Here is a 21370-nt window from a genome sequence, read left to right as displayed (position 1 = left end):
TTTTTCTTATTGCATGTATATGTGTGCGTGTGTGGCGCTGTAACTTTTCGTAGCATGCCTATTTTCTCTATACGTTACGCATTTGAGTTATAATGAAATGCCTAAAATGATGCAAAGGATTCAGTTGTTTAGCTGAAATACTACTGTTTGTTTTGAAATATTACGAAAATAGTGTATTTTTTCATCAATAACATATAATAGTTGCCATTTAAAGCTTTACTTCTAGAGATACAGTGGTTCCTCGTGGATACAACCCCTCCTAATAACGATTTCCTTTTAAAGACTTTTTTTTTCTATGCACCAAACGATTTTATACGGATCTGATCTCCCATGATCAGCTTCTTGACAGATGCGATAGACGGCCTTAATTATTGCGGTCGACGATCGAATAATGATCACTTTACAGTGAGTTCTTGATATTAGTAATATAATCTACAGAAACAGATAAATACACCGCATACAGTATGGAACAAAGAGCTCACATGACCATAGATTGCTTCGCAGCTTAGTATGTGTACCTTGGTACGTACACATAGATATTTTGATTTGAAAACTTTCCGGTCCTGTAAATAACCAGGGTGCAGTCAGAAACTTCTTGTCTGGTCCTGCCTACGGAATTAGCGGGTTTTTTTTGGGGGTTTTTTTAAGTAAATGTAGTAGATTTTGAGCTAGTGGCTTAGGTGTTAGGTAACTTAGGATCTACTAGTAGGATGTGAGGATATTTAGGAAAGCTGCGAATGCATCAAGTGGGAAACAGGGATTCGCTGGGAAGAAGAAAATGTTCTAAATACTGATATAGAATCGTGACGTGGACTTTGATATTGACTAAAGTTGTGACGAAAGCAACAAAACAGAGAGGGTTGAATTTTGGTTTAAAAGGAGGCTGTTTTGTTCAGTTAAGATAGTTTCCTATGTTTGGTTCTTTGTTTAAAATTACAGTGTTCTGTACATATATGTACTGTGGATTTTTTAGTTTCAACGGTGGTAAATATGATTTTCTTTATTACTATATTCGGTAAATCCAGCTTCCACTTGTCTTCCAGTTTTTCTGGTGTAGAATTATGGATATTTATTGCACGTTATTTTATAAATTTATACTAAAGTCATGAGTAGAAAACTTAACATTCAGAGTAACTCAATTAAATGTGCAAAACAAAGATGTACGAATTTTTACAAAATAAATTTTGTCAGTGTGTAGTGTTTTTATGTATGTAGTGAAAATGTGATACATAAATGTTTACGAAATAAGTGTGATTGATGAATAAATTCATGATGATGAGAAACCCACTTGAAGTAAAAATGTATTCTCATGACAGTTAGTATGGGTATTAAAGCTTTAATTAGAATAAAGTACAGAACAAGAACAACGTTTTGACCTCCTTACGTCATCTTCAGGTTAACAAAAAGTGTTTGCAATTAACCGTTTCTGGGCACATGTCTTTGGAATGAGAGTGTAAACGGATACTGGATTGTAGGGTTGTTGTTGTTTTGAATTAAGCACAAAGCTACCCAATGGACTATCTGTGCTCTGCCCACCGCGGGTATCGAAACCCGGTTTTTAGCGTTGTAAGTCCGCATACATACCGCTGAGCCACTGGAGGGCGGATTGTAGGGGTGTTGCAATTAGATGTTAGGTTATTAATTAATATATATATATATATATAAAGGTGTTCCTTTACATTGGTTTAATTTTAGTTTGGGTTCTTGTATAAGTAGGACTTCTTTAATTTTGCATTTCTGTGTATTTGTTTTCCTATTCAGTATGTTGGTATTTTCTATGGTTATGTTGTGCTTATTTGATTTGCAGTGTTAAAAATGCGCGAAGATGTTTGCTTGTGCTCTTTGAATCTGGTTTCCATTTTTCTGCTTGTATCTCTGATATAGAAGTCGTGGCAGTTGTTGCATTATATTTTATAAATAGTGTTAGTATTGTGTTTGTCAGTGTAGTTTTTACACAGTAAGGATTTTAGTTTTGCACCTGGTATATGAATAAATTTTGTTATAAGTTTTCCAAATGTTAGTTATTTTTTCGCTAATATAGGGAATATATGGTATGCAGCAGTGTAAGATTTTATAGCTTGTTGTTTATTTGAATTGATTATTGTTTGTTTTTTACTGTATTGTTGGTCTAGGTGTGTGTGTATAAATTTATTGTTGCAAGTTTTATTTGGTTGATTTCATCATTAATTTTATCGGGTGAACATAGTTTTGTGGCTGTGTTTATTTGGTTTCTTAATATGTTGAGTTTTTGTTTTGTTTTATGTGCTGAGTCCCAGGGAATGCATGATCGAGTGTGGGTGTTTTTCTGTGGATTTCTATTTTGAATTGTGTATCGGTTCCTGTGATCTTAAGGTTGAGAAATGCTATTTGGTTAGTGTTTTTCCTTTTCACAGGTGAACTTATTGTTGGGGTGTATAGAGCTGACGTGGTTGAAAAACTACGCGTGCTCTGTAGATGTAAATCCAACAATTGTATCGTCAAGATATCCGTACCGGTATAGTGGTGAGTGTGAGGCTGAATTGATCGCTTGAGGTTTAATGTGTGTCATGTAAATATTGGCTAGAACTGGTAACGCGGGATTGCCCGTACTTAAACCATTTATTTGTAAGTAGAGTTACGACAGAAAGTGTTCGTACCCCAACGTCCCGAGTGGTTTTTTGCTCATATCTTAAAAGTATCACGATTAGGCTAATAGAAGTGTAGTATATTATAAATATTATACTAACACATATCTACATAAATTTTTATGTAAATTTAACGACAAATAAACTGTTTATAAACAAATAACAAAAAAATAGGGGAGCAGAAAATGTTCGTACAGTTCAGAACGTGTGAAAAAACTGATATTTCCGTAAAAATTTTGTTTAGTTTGGCGAACAAATTACATTATACCATTCCAGAACTAGACACTGGGTTCATAATTATTGGAATTTAGCTGGCAAAAAACTTACTTCCGGCAATTTAGCGCCGTCTCGGTCATTATCTGTATCGTCATCATGGCGAACAGGAAACAACTGTCCAGTGATTTAAAACACCGAATTATTGTAAAATACAAGTCTCGTGTGTCTCTTTCCGGTATTGCTACACATCTTAATGTGCCGGAATTTACTGTTCAAAGCATAATTGCCAAGTTTAAGCTCACAGGATCAACTGCTAACCTCCCTCGTTCCGGACGCCGCACCAAAATTCCAGAGAGAACCAAGAGGAAGGTTCTCAGAAAAGTTAGTAAGAAGCCTCGTTTAACACGTAATAACATACAGAAACTGGTAAGGGAAACTGGGGTTGAAGTAAGCACCTCTACAGTTACTAACATGTTACGCTCTTCTGGGTTCAAAGCATGCCGTCCTCGTAGAACTCCATATTTAAAGCCTGTTCATTATAGGCGCGATTGATGTGTGCAAGAAAGCATGTAGATAAACCCTTTACCTATTGGAAGAGTATTCTTTGGTCAGACGAGACTAAAATCGAGCTTTTCGGTCACAATGATGTTCGCTATGTTTTCCGTAAGAAAGGGGAACAAAATCTTCCAAAGAACACCGTCTCTACAGTTAAACATGGAGGTGGCTCGATCATGCTATGGGGTTCCTTCAGCTCTTTTGGTGTAGGTGGCCTTCACCGCCTCAACAGAATCATGAAAAAAGAAGACTACGTTGATATATTAGACACTTATATCAAGAATGATGCTCGGAACTTGCGGCTTGGGCGTCGTTGGATCTTCCAGCACGACAATGACCCTAAGCACACATCGAAATGTGTGCAATCATGGTTGCAGAGGAACCATATAAGCGTTCTGGAGTTTCCATCGTAGTCATCCGATCTCAACCCAATTAAAAACGTTTGGCATGAGTTGAAGACCAGGGTTCATTAGCGTCATCCGAGAAATTTGCAAGAGTTGTAGGTCTTCTGTAAAGAAGAATGGAAGTAAATACCAGTCGAGTACTGTCAAACGATCATGGAGGGCTATGAGGAGAGATTGCGCCGAGTAATTCACCTGAAAGACTACACAACTGACCGTTAAAGTGTACGCATGAACACTTTCTGCCCCTTCTATGTTTGGTAATTTATTTATAAACAGTTTATTTGTCGTTTAATTTACATAAAAAATTATGTAGATGTTTGTTAGTATAATATTTATAATATACCTTACTTTCATTATCCAAATCGTGCTACTTTTCAAGTTATGAGGAAAAAACTACTCACGACGCAGGGGTACGAACACTTTCTGTCGTAACTGTAGTTTTGGCCATTGAGCATAAAGTTAGTTTTGGTGGTAGTGAATTCTGTAATAATTGCTAATTTGTTTCTGGGAGTGTGTATTAATGGGTGGGGATCTTGGACATAAAGTTATAAAGCTATCTTGCAGGCTTCGGTGGATGGTACTTCTGTGAAGAGGGAGATTACATCAAAACTGGCTTTATGGTTTGGTTGATCAAGAATAGATTTAAATTAAAAGAATCTTTGAAAAAAATCTGGCTGATGTTACACATTTAGAAAATCTCCACGCTTTGTATTTACTGAGGTTGTAGTTGAATGATTCGTAAGTTGACATTTTTGTTCATAGTGGACAGTCGGGTTTGTGAGGTTTGAGAGTGCCGATTGTTGTGGTGTGCATTAGTTGGTCTTGCATAGGTAGGAATAAGGTTTTCTCAGATTATGTTGTTGTTGTTTTTCATTTGTAGTAGCATTTTGTTTAGTTGGTTTTCATATGTTTTTGTTGGATTTAGGAGTATTGGCTTAAATTTGTTTGTATCTGATAAGTTGTTATTCAGTTTTTAATGTACTCGTTTATGTCCATTATTACTTTTGCTTTGCCTTTATCTGCTTTTAGAATTTTGATGTGTTGTCCTGTTTAAGTTGCTTAAATAATTAATAACTTTCTGTGTAAGTTTGTTTTCTCTTTCTTTTCTGCGAAATTATGTTGACGGTTTTGTGTGAGAATTGTTTGAAAAAGTTGTTTAAGATACTGTTTTGAGGTGTTCTGGGGAAACTGTTTTTAGTCCTACCTCGAAAGATAGGTTGTTGGTTGTTGAAATGAATTATTGTCAAAGTTGTCTTTTATGTGGAAGCTGTTTTTCGTTGTTTAACTGGTGCTTTCTTTGTGTAGAATGTACGAGGGCTGTTCAAAAAATACGCGGACTGACGTCATAAAACAAAATGTACTTTATTTAAAAGTTACAGGTCTGGGACCCCTTCAAAGTACTCTCCTCTCCAACGCACACACTTATTCCAACGGTGTTTCCACTTGTTGAAACAGTCCTGGTACGCTTCTTTTGTAATGTCCTCCAGCTCCTTCGTCGCATTTGCCTTAATCTCGGGAATCGTCTCAAATCTTCTTCCTTTTAAGGGTCTTTTGAGTTTGGGGAACAAGAAAAAATCGCAAGGAGCAAGGACAGGTGAGTAGGGGGGTGGGGAAGAACAGTGATCGAGTGTTTGGCCAAAAACTCACGAGTTCTGAGGCACAAATTTCGCAGCAACGCGGTGCATCTTCAATTTTTCGGTCAAAATCTCGTAACAAGATCCAACTGATATCCCACACTCTTCAGCAAGCTCCCTGACAGTCAGACGTCGATTTGCTTGCACCAGGGTGTTGATTTTGTCGACGTGTGGGTCGTCAGTTGACGTGGAAGGACGTCCAGGACGCTCATCATCTTCAATGGACTGTCGACCATCCTTAAAACGTTCATGCCACTTGAAACATGCCGTACGCTTCATAGCAACATCACCGTAAGCCGTGTTAAGCATAGCAAAAGTTTCAGTCGCAGAGTTTCCAAGTTTAACACAAAATTTCACAGTGAGTCGTTGCTCCTTCAGGTCATTCATTCTGAAATCCGCCAAACAAAAAAATCGCACTTCACTTAAAACCGCGTAGCTAATACACAAATGAAGATATCTGCAATCGGGAAATGGCGTCGTAATCAGCTGATCTGTGCGAACCTAGCGACACCAGGCGGATTCCCCTGGAACCAACTGGAGCCGCGCAATTCAAACAGTTCATTTTTTGAACAGCCCTCGTATTACTAGTCTTTTGGCTAAGTCTTCCAGACAGGTTTACATTTTGATAGGTGGAATACTTTTTGGTGTTACTGCGAAAACATGTGTTCAGCAATGGTCAGTTGCAAACTCTCTTTGTCAACCTAAAGATGGCCTAAGAAGGTCGAAACGTTGTTCTGTATTTTATTTTAATTAAAGTTTTAATACCTATACAAGCCGTCTTTAGAATATGTGATGAATAAATTATTTTGCATGAAATACACACAAAATTTAGTTATTTTTATTGAAGTGTTATCCATCATAACTTATTATACTGTGTACCAATTTGCTACATTATCTGATTACCTACACAGTATATAAATTGTTAATATCAGCCCCTAGAAATAGCAACTGGCACAGTTCTGATCTTTATTGTACATTATCTGGCTGTTGATCCTTTAGATAACCATTTCCTGTCAGATGCGTTTTTTATTATCATGTCAGTGGCAGCTTGATCAGTTGTATCTAAGAAAGACTATTGTAACTCATTATTTTATAGTCTTATTTATTTTTGATGTACTGCTTGTGAAAGCCATTCATATACCCCTTGAGGTGGATTCGTGTATGTAGTGGCGACACATGAAAGGGAGGAGAGGATCCTGCTGGTTTAGGAGTCCATCCACAGAACAGCACTTTTCTGCAGACTTGCGACTTTGGGGTGGTCTCCCAGAGTCAATCGGTTGGTACACTTGGGCGAGAATCAACTGAGTATTAGTGTTAAATGTTTTAACAGGTGTTATGGACATTGTTTCTGATGCTGGAGTTTGTGTATAGTGCTCATGAAACCCTCATGTTGCTGCAATATTCTTGTTTGGCACTGCAATGCATCCCCTCGTAGGGCTCATTGGTGGGTAGGGACAGTGGGCACTGGCAACATCTGCCCTAAGCATTTCTCGTATAATGAGTGAAGAATGAGAAATACTTAGGGCAGATGTCTCCCTCTTTTATGCAAAAGGAATTGGAAGGGCTTGCTGGCTCACCCCAGTCAATCAAAAAGTTGTGCTCTTGAGACGTTTTAGTGGAAACATCAACACCATAACACACCAAACTTCTCCTGAATTTGAAGACCATTGGGATATACTCATCAAGGTTACTCTCATGCAACTTTGAATTCCTCAAGAGGAGTTATAGAGAGATTTAAAGAATATTCCTAAGTAGGATATCCTTGGTGGTTTCTCTAGCAAAAGCATTTCTGCAGTGTGTTGTATCTCCACACGGAAGGATGATCTAATGCTACCTACAAATGTACTTATTTTGACATTTACATTGCTCCAGCAACCAGCCACTATCAAGGCAGGATACTTAAACTCCAAGGTATAGCCATATATTTCCAACTTACTCACATGTTTCAAGTGTCAGCAGTTTGGTCACTTGAAAACATCGTGTTGTAGTTCTTTGTCATCTGCTCATTGTGGTGACAAAGACCACAATGCCTACGAGTGTGAACTGGAAACACACTACGTTAACTGTAGTGGTTCGTACCCCTTTTACTTTAGTTCTTGCCTTAAGTAGGTGGAGGAGAAAGAGGTGTACAATAGTTGAAGACTGTAAAAAATATCTTCTATTCAGAGGCTAGTAAGTTATTGCTCCAATTCCATCTCAGATTTATTCTGCTGCATTCTGTTGCACTGCTACAGTGAGAGTGCAGAAGAATCTCTCAGTGTCTCTGACAGAGTCATTTTCCAACCATGTGAAGGGTCTTTTGCCCCCAGTGGCTAAGAGAGTTGACGAGTTGATGTCTACTCCCAACTCTGTCTCCACCACTTCTTCTAGTGGCTTCCCAGATCCACTTCCTTTGGCTCTGGATTCTGGCATTTCTTCAGGTCCATCTTCTTCTCTGCTCTTGAGATGCAGAACAATTATTCATTTACACCCTCAGTCACTCGAATCTTTGTCTGCCAACAGAGACCTACCCACTTGACCCAAGGCAGAATCCATGGAGGTCAATAGACCTTCTTCTATTAAAGAGAAGAGATGTGGTCAAAAACAGAAGGACTCTCCACCTAAGTAAAAATGGCCACTGTAATACAGTGGAAATGTCGAGGTTTTCGTTCTAATTTGGATGACACCAAGGCACTGATTGATTCTTATCATTCTGAACATCTTTCCTATGAGGAAACGTTTTTGAAACCTGCCAATATAGTTACCTTTCATCAGTTTTTTTAATACGGCAGCGACAGGTTGTGTAATGGATCAGTGCATGGAAGCATAGCATTGTTGGTTGGCCAGCACGTGCTTGCCCTATCTTTGCAACTCAATACATCCTTGAAGGCTGTAACCATTCATGTTTCCTTGGGCCATACCATCACAGTTTGTTCTTTCTACCTGTCTCCTGGAAAGACCTGTGATCAATCATACCTTGATGTTCTCATTAAATAGTTACCCTCTCCCTTTTTAATCTTGGTGAATCAATAATTCCCTCTGGAATATTGATGTGAGGAGCTATTCCATAGAGACCTCCAATTATATGGGATGTGTGGCCATTTACCCACTTTTATACATAACTTTTAAATGGACAGGTGATTCCAAATCCATGTGGGCTTGACACTTCCACATTCTTTCTTACAGAAACTTGGAGTCCCACAGGGTTGTGTCTTAAGTGTCACACTTTTATGTGTAAATATTAATGATATTACTGCACATCTCCCTCCTACCATTGACGTATGGCCCATGAGATGTTAGACATCAAGAATGAGTTTTATTGAGCAGCAGCAGATGGTTTTACCATTTTTTTCTCTAAAATCATTTGCATACACTTTTGCCATTAGTGGGGTATTCACTCCAATACCAAGCTATGTCTCAGTGATGTTGTTCTTCACATGGTTTCTGAAGCAGTGTTTTTGGGGCTTATCTTTGGCAACTATAAGTCATGTGTACAAGGGTACTGAATGTCTTCTCTTCTACCTCTTGAGGAGTAGATCAATGTTCTGTGCTAAAGATCTATTGTGCCCTCATTCAATCTAAACTGGACTATGAGTATGTGGTTGTGTAAGGACCTCTCCCTAAAGATGTTGGACCCTGTTTGCCACCTGGGACTTTGGCTCTGTGCAGGGGCTTTTCACACTTCTCCAGTTGAGTTTGTACACAAACTTCCTATACACCTCCACTGCTTGCAACTTTCTTTGCTGTATCCTTCAAAGCTTTGGTTCTTACCACAGTCTCCCACTTTTTGTGTATTCCTTCCTCAATAGGTTATGCTTTTTCAGAATAGATGGTTTGCCATTTTTCCTTTTGGTCTTCATATTCAAGTGCAGCTGGATGAATTGGGTGTGTCCTTGGATGACATTGCAGTCTCCACTGGTCAACCCATTCCACCATGGCTTATTACCATTCCAAAATGTGACCTTTGAGTCATTTGAGGAAGACAGATACTCCCATTTGAAAGTACCATCAACTATTTGCCAAACATCTTATGAATCATTCTTCCATTTCCATATATACAGTTTGTTCAAACTCAGGTTACTCTGTGGCTTTGCCATGGTTTTTTTGTGATTCGGTGGTTACACACAGGATTCCCCTACAGTTTCTGTGTTAATTACCAAATGTTATGTCATTTCTCTTGCCCTGGATCATGTAGAAACTATTCAGTACACCAATTGTACTGTTTATAGTGATTTGCTTAGATCTGCATTGGCCCTGGAATTGCTTCATGTTAGTTTTCACCCTGTTCTTGTTGATGTTCAAATCTGACTGGCCCATTTCTCTTTATCATTCACTTTTATCTATTTTATCTGTATAACAGGTCATGTTGATATTTGTGGGAATAAGCTTGCTGATGCTGTAGTTAAGTCTGTCTGTTCTGGTGCTATCACTGTCATGCTTGTTCCATACGTGGACTATGGTCCTGTATTCAAGGCTTGGCTCTTCACACCAGTTGGCAGTCTACTTGGAGTGAGTAATGTGATAACAGATAAAATCTTTTATTGCACTTTGACCATCTTGTTTCTGTAAGGATCCAAAGGACAAACTTGTTCTTAGGCTATGCATTGATCACAGGTTTTAACTCATTGTTTTCTTTTATCTGGGGCTGATATATCAATGTGTGGTCTGTGTGATACTCATGTCACAATAGCTCACATTTTACTGTCATGTTGTCATTATGACTGTGAGTTACAGCACCATTTTAGACATGTTTTTACTGTGGATTTACTCTTGACATTGGACAGTGTCATTGGTGATGATGACACTATCCACCTCAGTTCTGTTTTAAATTTTAAGAGCTATTGGCTGTTTTAGTTCTATTTATGTTTTTATCTGATCTTTGCGCCACTGTTTTATTGTGATTAATTTTTGCATTTTACAGGTTTATTTGTTTGATACCAAGAGCCCAGCAGTTGCTCTGTGCTAGTAAATGCCAAACAACCGACCAGCCATTCATGTAACATTCAGTGTTAGTTAGAGGGATGGACAATGCTTGGTAATGACTAATAAAATACTAACCCAGGCAATACAGTAGCCACTTGTGTGTGACTTTGTACACTATCAGCAAGCAAAAAGACATTTCATTATGACAGCTTTTGGCACACGTTTTTGCAAACATGGTTAAAAGAGAAGAAAATTCCCCCAGGCCTTTTATTTTATCAGAATTTACAATGTTACATCTATGTTAGAAAACATGGTTTTGTTGTTTCTTCTGATATTTTTTAGAAAATTACTTAAATCCCACGATTTGGACTGATATTAGTTTTCATTACATAATATAAGAATATTAAAACAAGAGGAAATATTCAATACCCATGGCACATGACATTCTTTTATAAAAGGCAGCATTAGAATAAATTAATCTGTGATACCTTGGGTATAGTCAAATACAGCAATCAAAAGGATTTGATCTTCTGAGTCCAAAACGTTAGATGTTAAATTGCTCAAGAGATGACAGAGCCATAAATGAATTAAAAGTTTGTATTTGAAAAACAAAATTAAAAAGCAACTACACAAACTCAGAACTATTCCATGAGTAAATATGCTACAGCTAATAATACAATACAAAAATAGTCACAAGTGTGCTCAGTATTCTGCAGTTATTGCATTGGATTATTAAGAGTAATAGTTTTATTTAAAAAGTAAAAATCATGCAAAGTTGCAACTTCTTCAACTTTTGATCCATTTTGAATGTGACTAATTTTTATGAGGTCAAATAGATTATAAGGACTGGCTTTGAGATTTGTTTATTTTTTATTTAATAGTTTAGTTTAGAGAATGGGACACCCTAGATAGATCAGTAGGACCTTGTCATCTCTAAACACTGTTATATGATTATTTACATATTTAAAAATAAAAACATAAAATGTAACCAAAAGTTTTGACATGAAAGCAAATTAAGTGGAAACTTATAAAGTCCTGTGAATAAAAACTAAATCCAAGTTTAATAATACTACATACTACAAATTTCTTGTGGAATTAACAATAACATTAGCTTCAAATACTTTATAAATTTGAGGTAATGTTCTTAAATAATGATGGCTGTTAAATGAACAGTTGATAGTCTATGAGGATAATGAACATGCACAAAATGAATCATAAGAAAATTTATACCTTAGTTTATTCAGCTGCTACTAGTTTGACTGTTCCAAAGATTAGTTGATGAGCCAATGGACATAAAATGAAATGGAATAAATTAAGAATTGTAAAATACTTTAAAGTCAAAGAAAGTAAATAACTTTATAATCTTCAAGGTTAATTTTTAACTTCAGAAACTTATTTCTATATAAATAAGAAAAAAGTCTCTTGCATATTTATAATTCTTAAATCTTGAAACTATAATAATTATTCTTTCCTGTGCTACTTTTGTTGATTAGTTCTTCACGTTTTCTTTGTATGTGTTAAGCTGACCATGCAGTTGCAGCTCATTTCACCACTCTTTGTTCATAATGAAGACTACCTAAATCAGGGGTGTGCAACATTTTTCGTCGGTGGGCCATATAACCAACTTCATCAATCAAGCGGGGCCACTTAAAAAACAAGCTTATTCGTGTACATGCACAATAAATTAAAAAAAATTCTCAAAATGCAAGCAATAATATTTTATATTTTTGCATGAGTGATCATTTTAGTGCGACACTTGAAATTTAGAGTCCTTGCAGAGCTTGTCAATATCAGCTTTGACAGAAGTGGTTGCCACTCTTAACTGACTGGTCAAATGTTCATCAGTCAGCTGACTTCTACATTTGGTTTTGATGAGCTTCATTTTGGAGAAAAATTGCTCACAGCAGTAGGTGCTACCAAAAAGGGAGGCAATTCTTTGTGCATGACGGGACAAATTGGGAAACTTTCACGCACACAGAGTTTGTAAAGTCTAGCAAACTGTTTTCAGAGAATTTCCTTTTAGTGTCCATGTCAGCCTGCAGTTCAATGAGTTCCATTTGGCAATCATCAGGACTGTCTTCCACTGCCAAATCAAAAGGTTGAGCGAACAATTTCAATCTAATTTCAGTTTGTCTGAAATCTGGAAATCTGTTTGCAAACTCATCACGCAGCTTTTGTACACTGGTTCCATATTTGTTGCAATCCAGATTAGGAAATTCCAGTTTCCTGGTTGCAAGACATGTAAAATGGGTCAATATGGCTCTTCTCAACTGAACCTGGAAAAGTTCCAATTTCTTCTCAAAAGCACAAATATGCTCAAACAACTTATTCACAAGTTGACTTTTCCCTTGTAGTTTTAAGTTTAAATCAGACAGATGCTGTGTAATGTCTGTGAGGAATGCTAAGTCATTCAGCCAGTTCTCATTGCTCAAGAAGTCCACATTCTGACGTTTGCTCTCCATGAAGAACTTAATCTCCTCTCAGCCAGATTCCAGAATCTCTTCAAAGTAGCAGCTCTACTAAGCCAACGTACAGCAGAGAAGTACAAAACATCTGAATACTCACTGTCCAGCTCATCTAAAAAGTTTTAAATTGTCGATGATTTAATCCTCGTGTTCGAATATAATTTACGCATTGGATGACATTTTTCATGACTTCTGCAAAATCCAGAACTTTGGTGCACAAGTTCTCTTGGTGAATAATGCAATGGCTTACAACCACGCCTTGTGCTCCAATTGCAGTTAGAAATTTCTTGGTGAATCCATTTGTCCTACCTGTCATGGAAGGAGCACCATCTGTTGTAACACCACATAATTTATAAGGATTCAGTTCAAACTTTTCTACAACCTTAAGCACTTGTTCACAAATATCCTGTCCTGTGGTTGTGGAGGAAAGGCTTGCCATATCTAAAACTCTTCGAAAACATCAAAGCCTGCAGTAACAGCTCTGATGAAAATGACAAGTTGGGATGTGTCATTGATATCAGTGCTTTCATCCAAAGCCAGACTGAAAGCTTCACACCTAATTCAATCTCTCTTTCAAAGTTTCTTTGATGTCCTCTGAAAGATCTTTTGTCCTGCATGAGACAGTAAAGCGGAAAGGCTAGTTTGCTCCACCAAATATTTTTCTCTGGACATGCATATTCTGTGAATATTGTTAAACAATTTTAATAAATTCTCCATCACTGAAAGGCTTTCCCTTTTCTGCCATACATTCACAAAGCTTAAAACTCAGTTTTGTCACCAGTTCTGAATTTTTCTTGAAAGTGGTAAAACACCTTGTTGCTTTTCAATGGATGTTTTAAATGTTCAATTTTGTCCTTTCGTGCCTGACCAACAATTTCATCAAACTGGGAGGAGTGCTTAGTTGCGTAATGTCGCTTAATATTGTACTCTTTCATGACTGCAATTGTAGTTTGACAGACGAGGCAGACAACACCTTGATTATGTGGGACAACAAGATATTTTGTGCACCATTCACTGTTGAATAACCTTCCCTCATCATCAATTTTTCGTTTCTTAACTGCTGACATTTTACTAGCCCTGAAATCAAAACAAAAATTATTCTCACGAAAATAGCAAAGTAGAAAAAAACATAGAATTTATTTACACGTGGAACCTCTTATGGACAGAAACACATGTTTCTAAATTGGCATCCCGATCATAGCCTTCCGGTACTTAAATTAATTGAGAATAGCAAAATACAGTGTGACCTCGCCTATTCGCGGTTCGCCATTCGCGGGTTATGCGCGAACTGCGTTTTTGTAGGTCACAGAGACTGAAAGGGCTTTTCGAGGAGATTTCTGTTGTATTTACTCAATCAAGCCGTTTTATCAATTGTCGTCTTCACCAAACAAGATTGGACTGCTATTGGCTGACTGCCTCAGCGTCCCCAACAACGCAAACGGCAAAGCACAGCCCGGTAACGCACGGTACAATTTAGTGAAATACATAACAGTATGCAATATTGCTACATTATTACTGCATCAATGAGTATAAGTATCATTAGTGTTTGGGAAGCATTTCATATAGTATATAATCGCATACATATACGTTTTAAAACTGCATCCAATATTCGCGGTTTTTTCGCTATTCGCGGGAGGGTAAAGAACGTAACCCTCGCGAATAACGAGGTAACACTGTACATAGAATCAGATGCATCTGAAAGCAAAAATTTTAATAAATTCAGTAAAGTCACAACAATATGCTAAATAATAATCAATTTACCTTCAATCTCTTGTAGTAACTGTAAAAGGTAATAAAATTTTCACCAATAATGAATGACGGACAGCAGAGGTTAGGGAAAATTGTCGCCAGCGGGCGAAGGCGAGGTTCAGGACATGACGTTGAGTCGTAGACAATAGTGCTAGTGCACGTCACCTATTCATGCCCTAAGGAGGCCGACCAATCGAATTCGGCCTGCTCCTCTCTAGCAAAGATAATTTTAGAAGTTTGTCGAGTCGAAGCCTGGGAATCCCGTAGGATCGATGCTTTTAAAAATATTCCATTTGCGTTGGATTACAGATCAGGCCACATGGTTAGATTACAACAACCAGGGCCACACTAAATGGCTTGGCGGGCCAGGTTGTGGCCCGCGGGCCGCCTGTTGCACACCCCTGACCTAAATCATTTAAAAAATAATATATGTATGTGCTTTTATTGTATATTTAGTTGAAAATAACTAATTCAACTATATTTAGTTATTGTTTTGTTTATTAAATGAAATTATATATACATTAATCTTTGAACAGGTACATTTCAGTTGTCCCAGTTTATACGTGCATTAAATGTTGAAAACTCATCTGTGTTTGGATATTTCCCATCTGTTGATTAACTTTCAGGATACTCATTCTTGACCAACACTATTTGTTGTGTCTTGGAGGGTGTCTAGTCCAAGTGTTTCAGAATGTCTGTATCTGTGAGACTTCGAAATTCTCCTATCAACTCTCCTAAATCTTCTCCTTGTACTTCTCCTCGATTTTTACATAAGCATCCTCGATCTCCAGCAGCCAGAAGAAGCATCATGCCTGTTGTGGTGATCCATGGTGGGGCTGCTACAGTTCCACCTGATGAAATACAGTTAAAGTTAGAGGGAGTAAAAAGAGCAGCTAACTGTGGTTATGAAGTCCTGCAGTCAAGTAATGGAACAGCATTGGATGCTGTAGAAGCAGCAGTTAGAGTTATGGAAGATGATCCTGTGTTTAATGCAGGTATATCTAGTATAAGATTATGTATTTACTTTGTATAAAGAAATCAATTAACTAAGAATACTGTAAACTGTTTTAAGAAAACATCTGTGCCTTATTCATGAACGTATTTAACAAAACTGTAAAATAGCATAAGTTATGTAAATTCAGTGTATTGTACATGTATTATATTTGACACATCAACCCAAAAATCATTAAGGAAGCAATGGAAAAGTATTTGTAATTGTGAATTAGATCAAATTTCTCGAAAATATAGATTTGTAGGACCTGAAATATGTAGGATTTCTTTCAAAAAAAATTATTTTGGGGGGGTAGGTTGGGATTTTATTGGGTGACTGATGTGGCACAGGACATTGGGGTGCTAAAGGTGCAGTATGTCTATGAACATGGACTGGCAATATTCTCCTAGTTTTAAGTGTATCTTGCTTTTTATTACATCTAAAAGTTATTATCTAGTACCAGGATTCTTGCTAGGGTCCCATATTGAAGGGACCCGGACTCTCTGTTTTTTCTTAATAAGTGGTATTTAATGAATTACAAAAAAGAGGATAAAAGTGCACCTCATTGTCAATGAAAAACTATATTTATGACGTACACTACATATTTACCTTCTGCAAGTGAAAAAGAGCAAAGTGTTCAATGAAAATCTTTATTTATAATTTACACTGCATGTTGTTTCCCTTTACAGGTGCAAAGTATTTTTCATGTTAAGACTAAAAATACTTTTCTTCATCTGAAAATGTTTAAGTATTATTTGCATAATCCATAAAATGTTCTAAATAAATGTCAACTTTTTTTCAGAAAAACTTTATATTTTACTTATTTTCTTTAACCTAACTGTGTATGAGGTTAGTTGATTTGACCAACCTTGTAATTACCATAACAAATTAGGCAATAATAATTTCCCCTAATTTCTTTTGGGAATGAATTGTAACAGAAAACCACATTATGTATCTATTTATACTTGGTTTATTGTTCTATTGCCCTTTAAACAATTCATGTCATATAATTTTCACATCATTTGGTGAATGTGAAGTACACATTACGGTATCAAATAATGCACAGACTGCTTACAGTTGTACCTGTTAAAAAGTCATTAATATTATTATTATTAATTTTACTTTTATCTAACCTAAAAAGTTTTCAGTTTTTACCTTAGAGTTACTTTCATAATAATAAAGAATACACATGAAAAACAAGAAATGAAGTATTCCCTCGGACGTTTTTTTTTGCTCTTGACTAGCTATCAATGAAACACAGTCCTACTTTTTACACAGATTGTACTACAGCATTAAATAATTCTTATTTATTTGAATAATGCACCAAAAAGCACAGAATAATAACAAGCAAAAAGGCAAAAATGTTCATAACTATCATAATTTTTCTGACTTTCTATCTGTGCAGCCCCTCAGTGGTATAGCAGTATATCTATGGACTCACACCACTAGAAACCTGGTTTCAATACCCTTGGTGGGCTTTGTGCTTACTTTCAAAACAATCAATCAATCTAACTATGTGACAAAAGGCATTAGAATTCAGCTAAGCTTGTCAGTGTATTTCATGTGGGAATTAAGCTTCAACCACATGGAAGAAAAATAGAGAGAAATGTAGTATAATATGTCTTTTCATAGAGAAGGAATTGAGCTTTCAATAGGTTATAAATAATGCAGTCTTAAATATCAGTGAGGGTTATTGGGAAATTCTGAAAGAATGTGACAGGTGGATGTGGCAAAAGGGGTCTGATTTTCAATTTTATTGTTCTGTAACTAAATAAGATTGAAGGCAGTGTATATTATTCTTTACCTAAGTGATGAATACATTATAATAGGCAATTTACAATAAATTTTGTACTTCTTGGTGGGGTGGAAAAAATTATAAAAGAGGGAAGACATAAGTAACAAGCATCACAGTTCTCTCGCTGTGGAAGAGACAAAAATTTTAAAATATATCTATAAAACTAAGAACTTAAGCTCAAATTATACTAAAAAGTTTATTTATTATGTATGTTCTGATGCTGAGTATATTTATGCAAATTGATAATAAAATAGTGTAATTAAATTTTGAATGCAATTGTGTGTAACTCTGAACTACCTGAGGTGAAAGAGTTAATCATGTGTTAATTTCATGTGGCTTTATTCTCATGCAGTGTATCATCACTAATGAAATGTGTTAGAAGTTGATTGTGGATAGCTGCATGCAAACTGTTTGCTGTTTAGTTTGTTATTGTACAAAGGTCAAAGTACTTGTGCTTGCCTTGCGTGTTGGATAGTTTTGCAGTGCATATTCAGTGCTTGAGGAGGTGGGGGTCATATTTAACATGTCTCAACAAATTCTTTTGTGTGTGGGACTTAAGTGTTTGGGTTAACCTTGTAGAATAAATCCTTATGTGTGGAAAACAATCAGAAGAGGAGGATTAAGTGTAGGAGAAGTTTCTATTTTTCCATTTTAAATAAAACCACAACACATGGGTCCAACACTAAGATTTTTAACACATTCTACATTTGATCACTTTAAGAATTTTTGTGATATTATTCTTGCTCTTTGTGTTCCATAGGGAGGTACCAAGAACAAGTACTTTTATTATTTTTTACATCTCATATTTATTTTTGTTAAAAATTGGTTCTTCTTTTCTGAACAGGTTTAGGGGCTTCTTTAACCCGTACTGGGAAAATAGAACTAGATGCACTTATTATGGAAGGAACACGAATGAAAGCAGGTTCAGTTGCAGGAATTTCTAAGGTAGCCAATCCTGTAACTCTGTCACGCCATATTATGGAAAAGGTTAGTAAAAATTACACTAATGTGTATAAAGTAATGTTAGGTAACATTTTACTGGTCAGTTCTTAAAGTTTAAAGTGTGTGTGTTTTATTTCAGGTGCTATATTAAGAACATATATTCTTTTTATCATTTGTGAGCACAACAGTAAAATATTTTATTAAAATCAAAAATCACTCCTTGTATAGAATAAACAAATATTCAAAGTATGTTGTTGGTACCATAATTTTAATATAGTGTTATGATATTGTAATATATAATTTTGTTGAAAAAGATTTCTTTTGCAACTACCATGCTTAAACATTTTAAAGTTTGGTTGCAAAATTATTTGATTCAGATGTCCATATAAGCTGGAGGATTGAACAAAGTGATGTCAGCAACCTGTTTAAATTTCTGTACATGATATAAACATTAAAAAAGAACTACAATGCAGAATTCACTATAAATTATTCAAGAAAATGAAAAAAAATTGAATAACAGCTGGGAAACATATACTATATAACACATGTTGATACTTTCTTTATGGATAATTTAAATTAATGATAAAAGTAAAGGTAAGATGGAGAGCTGAAATTTTCATCAAAAAGTAAGAAAAAAAGCAACAAATATCTCCCAGTATGTTTGTGTCTGCATGTATGTATGTATGTATAATTTTCTGTATGTACATATAAAAAAAACCTAATACTTAAACAGCCAAGCAAAATAAAATAAAAACAAGGACTGTGTTAAAAACACCAAATCCAAACTTGTGAAAAATGGAATTTAAATTTAGAAAAAACAAAATTAAATTAAGGATGTTGCATAAATTAAAAAGATGCCCAGGGTCAAACTATAATGTGAAATAATAAAATGTGCCCTAAGATCCATATTATGGTGAGGATGCAATGCCTATTATTCTTAACCTCCATTTTCCAGTCTCACATGAAGAAATTCATAAGAACATTGAATCAAATAATCAAAAGGAATACAAGTTAGGACAGTGGTTCTCAACCTTTTCTGACTTGTGGCACACTACGACAATCAGAAAATTTTTGCGACACACCTGGAAAAGCCTTAACAATTTTCTTAGGTACACATTATATGGCAAGTGTTAAAAGCCTTAGAACGAAAATTATGGCCAAAGCAAGCATAATGTCATTGTGCATCATGTTTAGATATACGTAACACAGAAGAGTTAACTTAAAAAGCCTTAGAACGAAAATCACGGTCAAACCAAGTGATATTAATGTCATTTGCACATTGGCAAATTGGCTTGCTTTAGCCGTGAGTGTCGTTTTAAGGCTTTTTAACGATTTTTGAGGTATAGCAGAAAAATCAAAACTTTTTATTTTTACATATGTTTTCAATGTGACGCTTGTGCCTGCTTCTGAGAGCAAAGCAAATTGAAGCGAGGCTCTCGGATAGACAAACAAGCTCACATTTCATCATCAACTGCAAGAAGCCTCTCTCTCTTTCTGGCTTTAATTTTGGTCAATGCTGAAAATCCAATTTCGTAAAACCACGAAGATGCAAATGAAAGCAGAACTTCAACTGCTTTTGAACTGATCGCAGGATATGAATTTTTAATGGAGATCCAAAACTCATACAAACTCTTTTCGGGAAACAATGACTAATAAAATTTGTCGTTTTGTAAATCAATGAGATGTTCTTCCTCCTCAGTTGTAAGATTTGTTGCCTTGTTGATTCCGAATGGATAGGTCACCCAGTTATATTCGTCGACAGCAAGTGAGGGGAAGTAATGTTTTAGTGCGGACTGTAGGTCGCTTAATGTGTTCAAAATTTGAGGGACAATTTTCTTCTTTGATGGACATTCGTTAACAGAAGGAAAACAATCAAGGACTCCTTTCGAGATCTTATTATTCCACAACATTACCTTTTCATCGAAAGCCTTCAGTTTGGACATTGCAGTAATAATGTTTTCAGATGGTCTTTGGAGACTTAAGTTCATAGAATTTAATTTGTCAAACAAGTCGGAGATAAATTGAACCTTCAGCTACCAGATCTCATCATGAAAAGAAAATTCAAAGCCTGCTTCCTCAACCTCCAAGAAAGAAATTATTTCAGTTTTTTAGTTGGACAAGACGCTTTAACACCTTTCCTTTCGAAAGCCATCAAGTGTAATACAGTTGCTTTTTGTAGTCTGAATCCATCGCCTCACAGAGAAGAGAGAAAAGTTGAGATTGAAGTGGCTGAGACTTGATGAAATTCACCATTTGAATAACTTGATTCATAACAGACTGCAAATCTTTTGGCAAAAATTTGAAGGTGAGCTCCTATCTGTGAATCATGCAGTGAACAATCCTAATGTTTGGATTTTGTTGACGCAACCGAGTGATGAATCCCTTCATTTTTCCTTACATTGAAGGACAGCCATCGGTGCAAATGCTGACACAGTTATTTCAATGTAATTTGAAGAGCAAAATGTTTTCATTCACCAACTCGAAAATGTCTTGGCCTTTCACTGTACTTTTTAAATATTTGCAAATAAAGTATTCATTTATGATTTTTCCATCTTTTATGAATCTAACAAAAGCCAGAACTTGAGCTTTTCCACTAACCTCAGTAGATTCATCAACTTCAAGAGACCATAGCAGAGACAATTCATCTTCAGGTGCTTCGAAGTGTTCGCAGACTTGATCCTTCAAATCCGACAACAAGTCTACAATTCTGTGAAAGTTGTGTCATTGGACAGTGGAACTTGCTTAACCTTTTTTGGCGGCATCCGTTCCAAGCATAGTTTCAAAGATGATTGCTAATGCTGGCACAATGGCTGATTCGGCCTCCGTATATGTGCTTTCTTGCATTTTGCCAACAATTGAGCAACCTTATAACTTGCAATCAATTCTTTCTCGGGCAGCTTCATGTAGTTCACAAGCTTTCTTGATTGTTCATGTTGTTGAGCCGCAAGATTCTCGAAGTATTCTTTTGGTTTATCCTTCACAGCTGAATGTTTTGTTTCCAAGTGTCTCTTCAGTTTGCTAGGAACAAGTGCCTTGTTCGATAAAGCTGCATTGCAGAGTTGGCAGTATCGTAATTGAGAATGTTCCAGTTCC

General features: G+C 36.2%; 1 protein-coding gene across 9 annotated transcripts in view; it reads left to right on the top strand.

Moving 5' to 3' along the window:
- The window catches only part of LOC143222959 (isoaspartyl peptidase/L-asparaginase), a 47550-nt gene that overhangs the window by 8301 nt on the left and 17879 nt on the right, over positions 1-21370 (top strand). Inside the window, exons 1-3 of one of the 9 annotated variants that reach the window (XM_076450201.1) lie at positions 574-984; positions 15176-15544; positions 18180-18322. In XM_076450201.1, the coding sequence (XP_076306316.1) occupies positions 15241-15544; positions 18180-18322 (447 nt within the window). In that variant the 5' untranslated portion in view covers positions 574-984; positions 15176-15240. Of the gene's footprint in view, positions 1-573; positions 985-3833; positions 4057-10097; positions 10448-14212; positions 14292-14354; positions 14981-15085; positions 15545-18179; positions 18323-21370 lie in introns of those variants that run through there. The other 8 variants (XM_076450198.1, XM_076450204.1, XM_076450200.1 and 5 more) reach the window with 8 other exon arrangements.

The sequence above is a fragment of the Tachypleus tridentatus genome, chromosome 8 (assembly GCF_004210375.1).
Source record: "Tachypleus tridentatus isolate NWPU-2018 chromosome 8, ASM421037v1, whole genome shotgun sequence".
In the NCBI taxonomy this organism is placed as follows: Eukaryota; Metazoa; Arthropoda; class Merostomata; order Xiphosura; family Limulidae; genus Tachypleus; species Tachypleus tridentatus.
The sequence above is the reverse complement of the archived record's forward strand: the minus strand, read 5'-3'. Positions and strand labels throughout refer to the sequence as shown.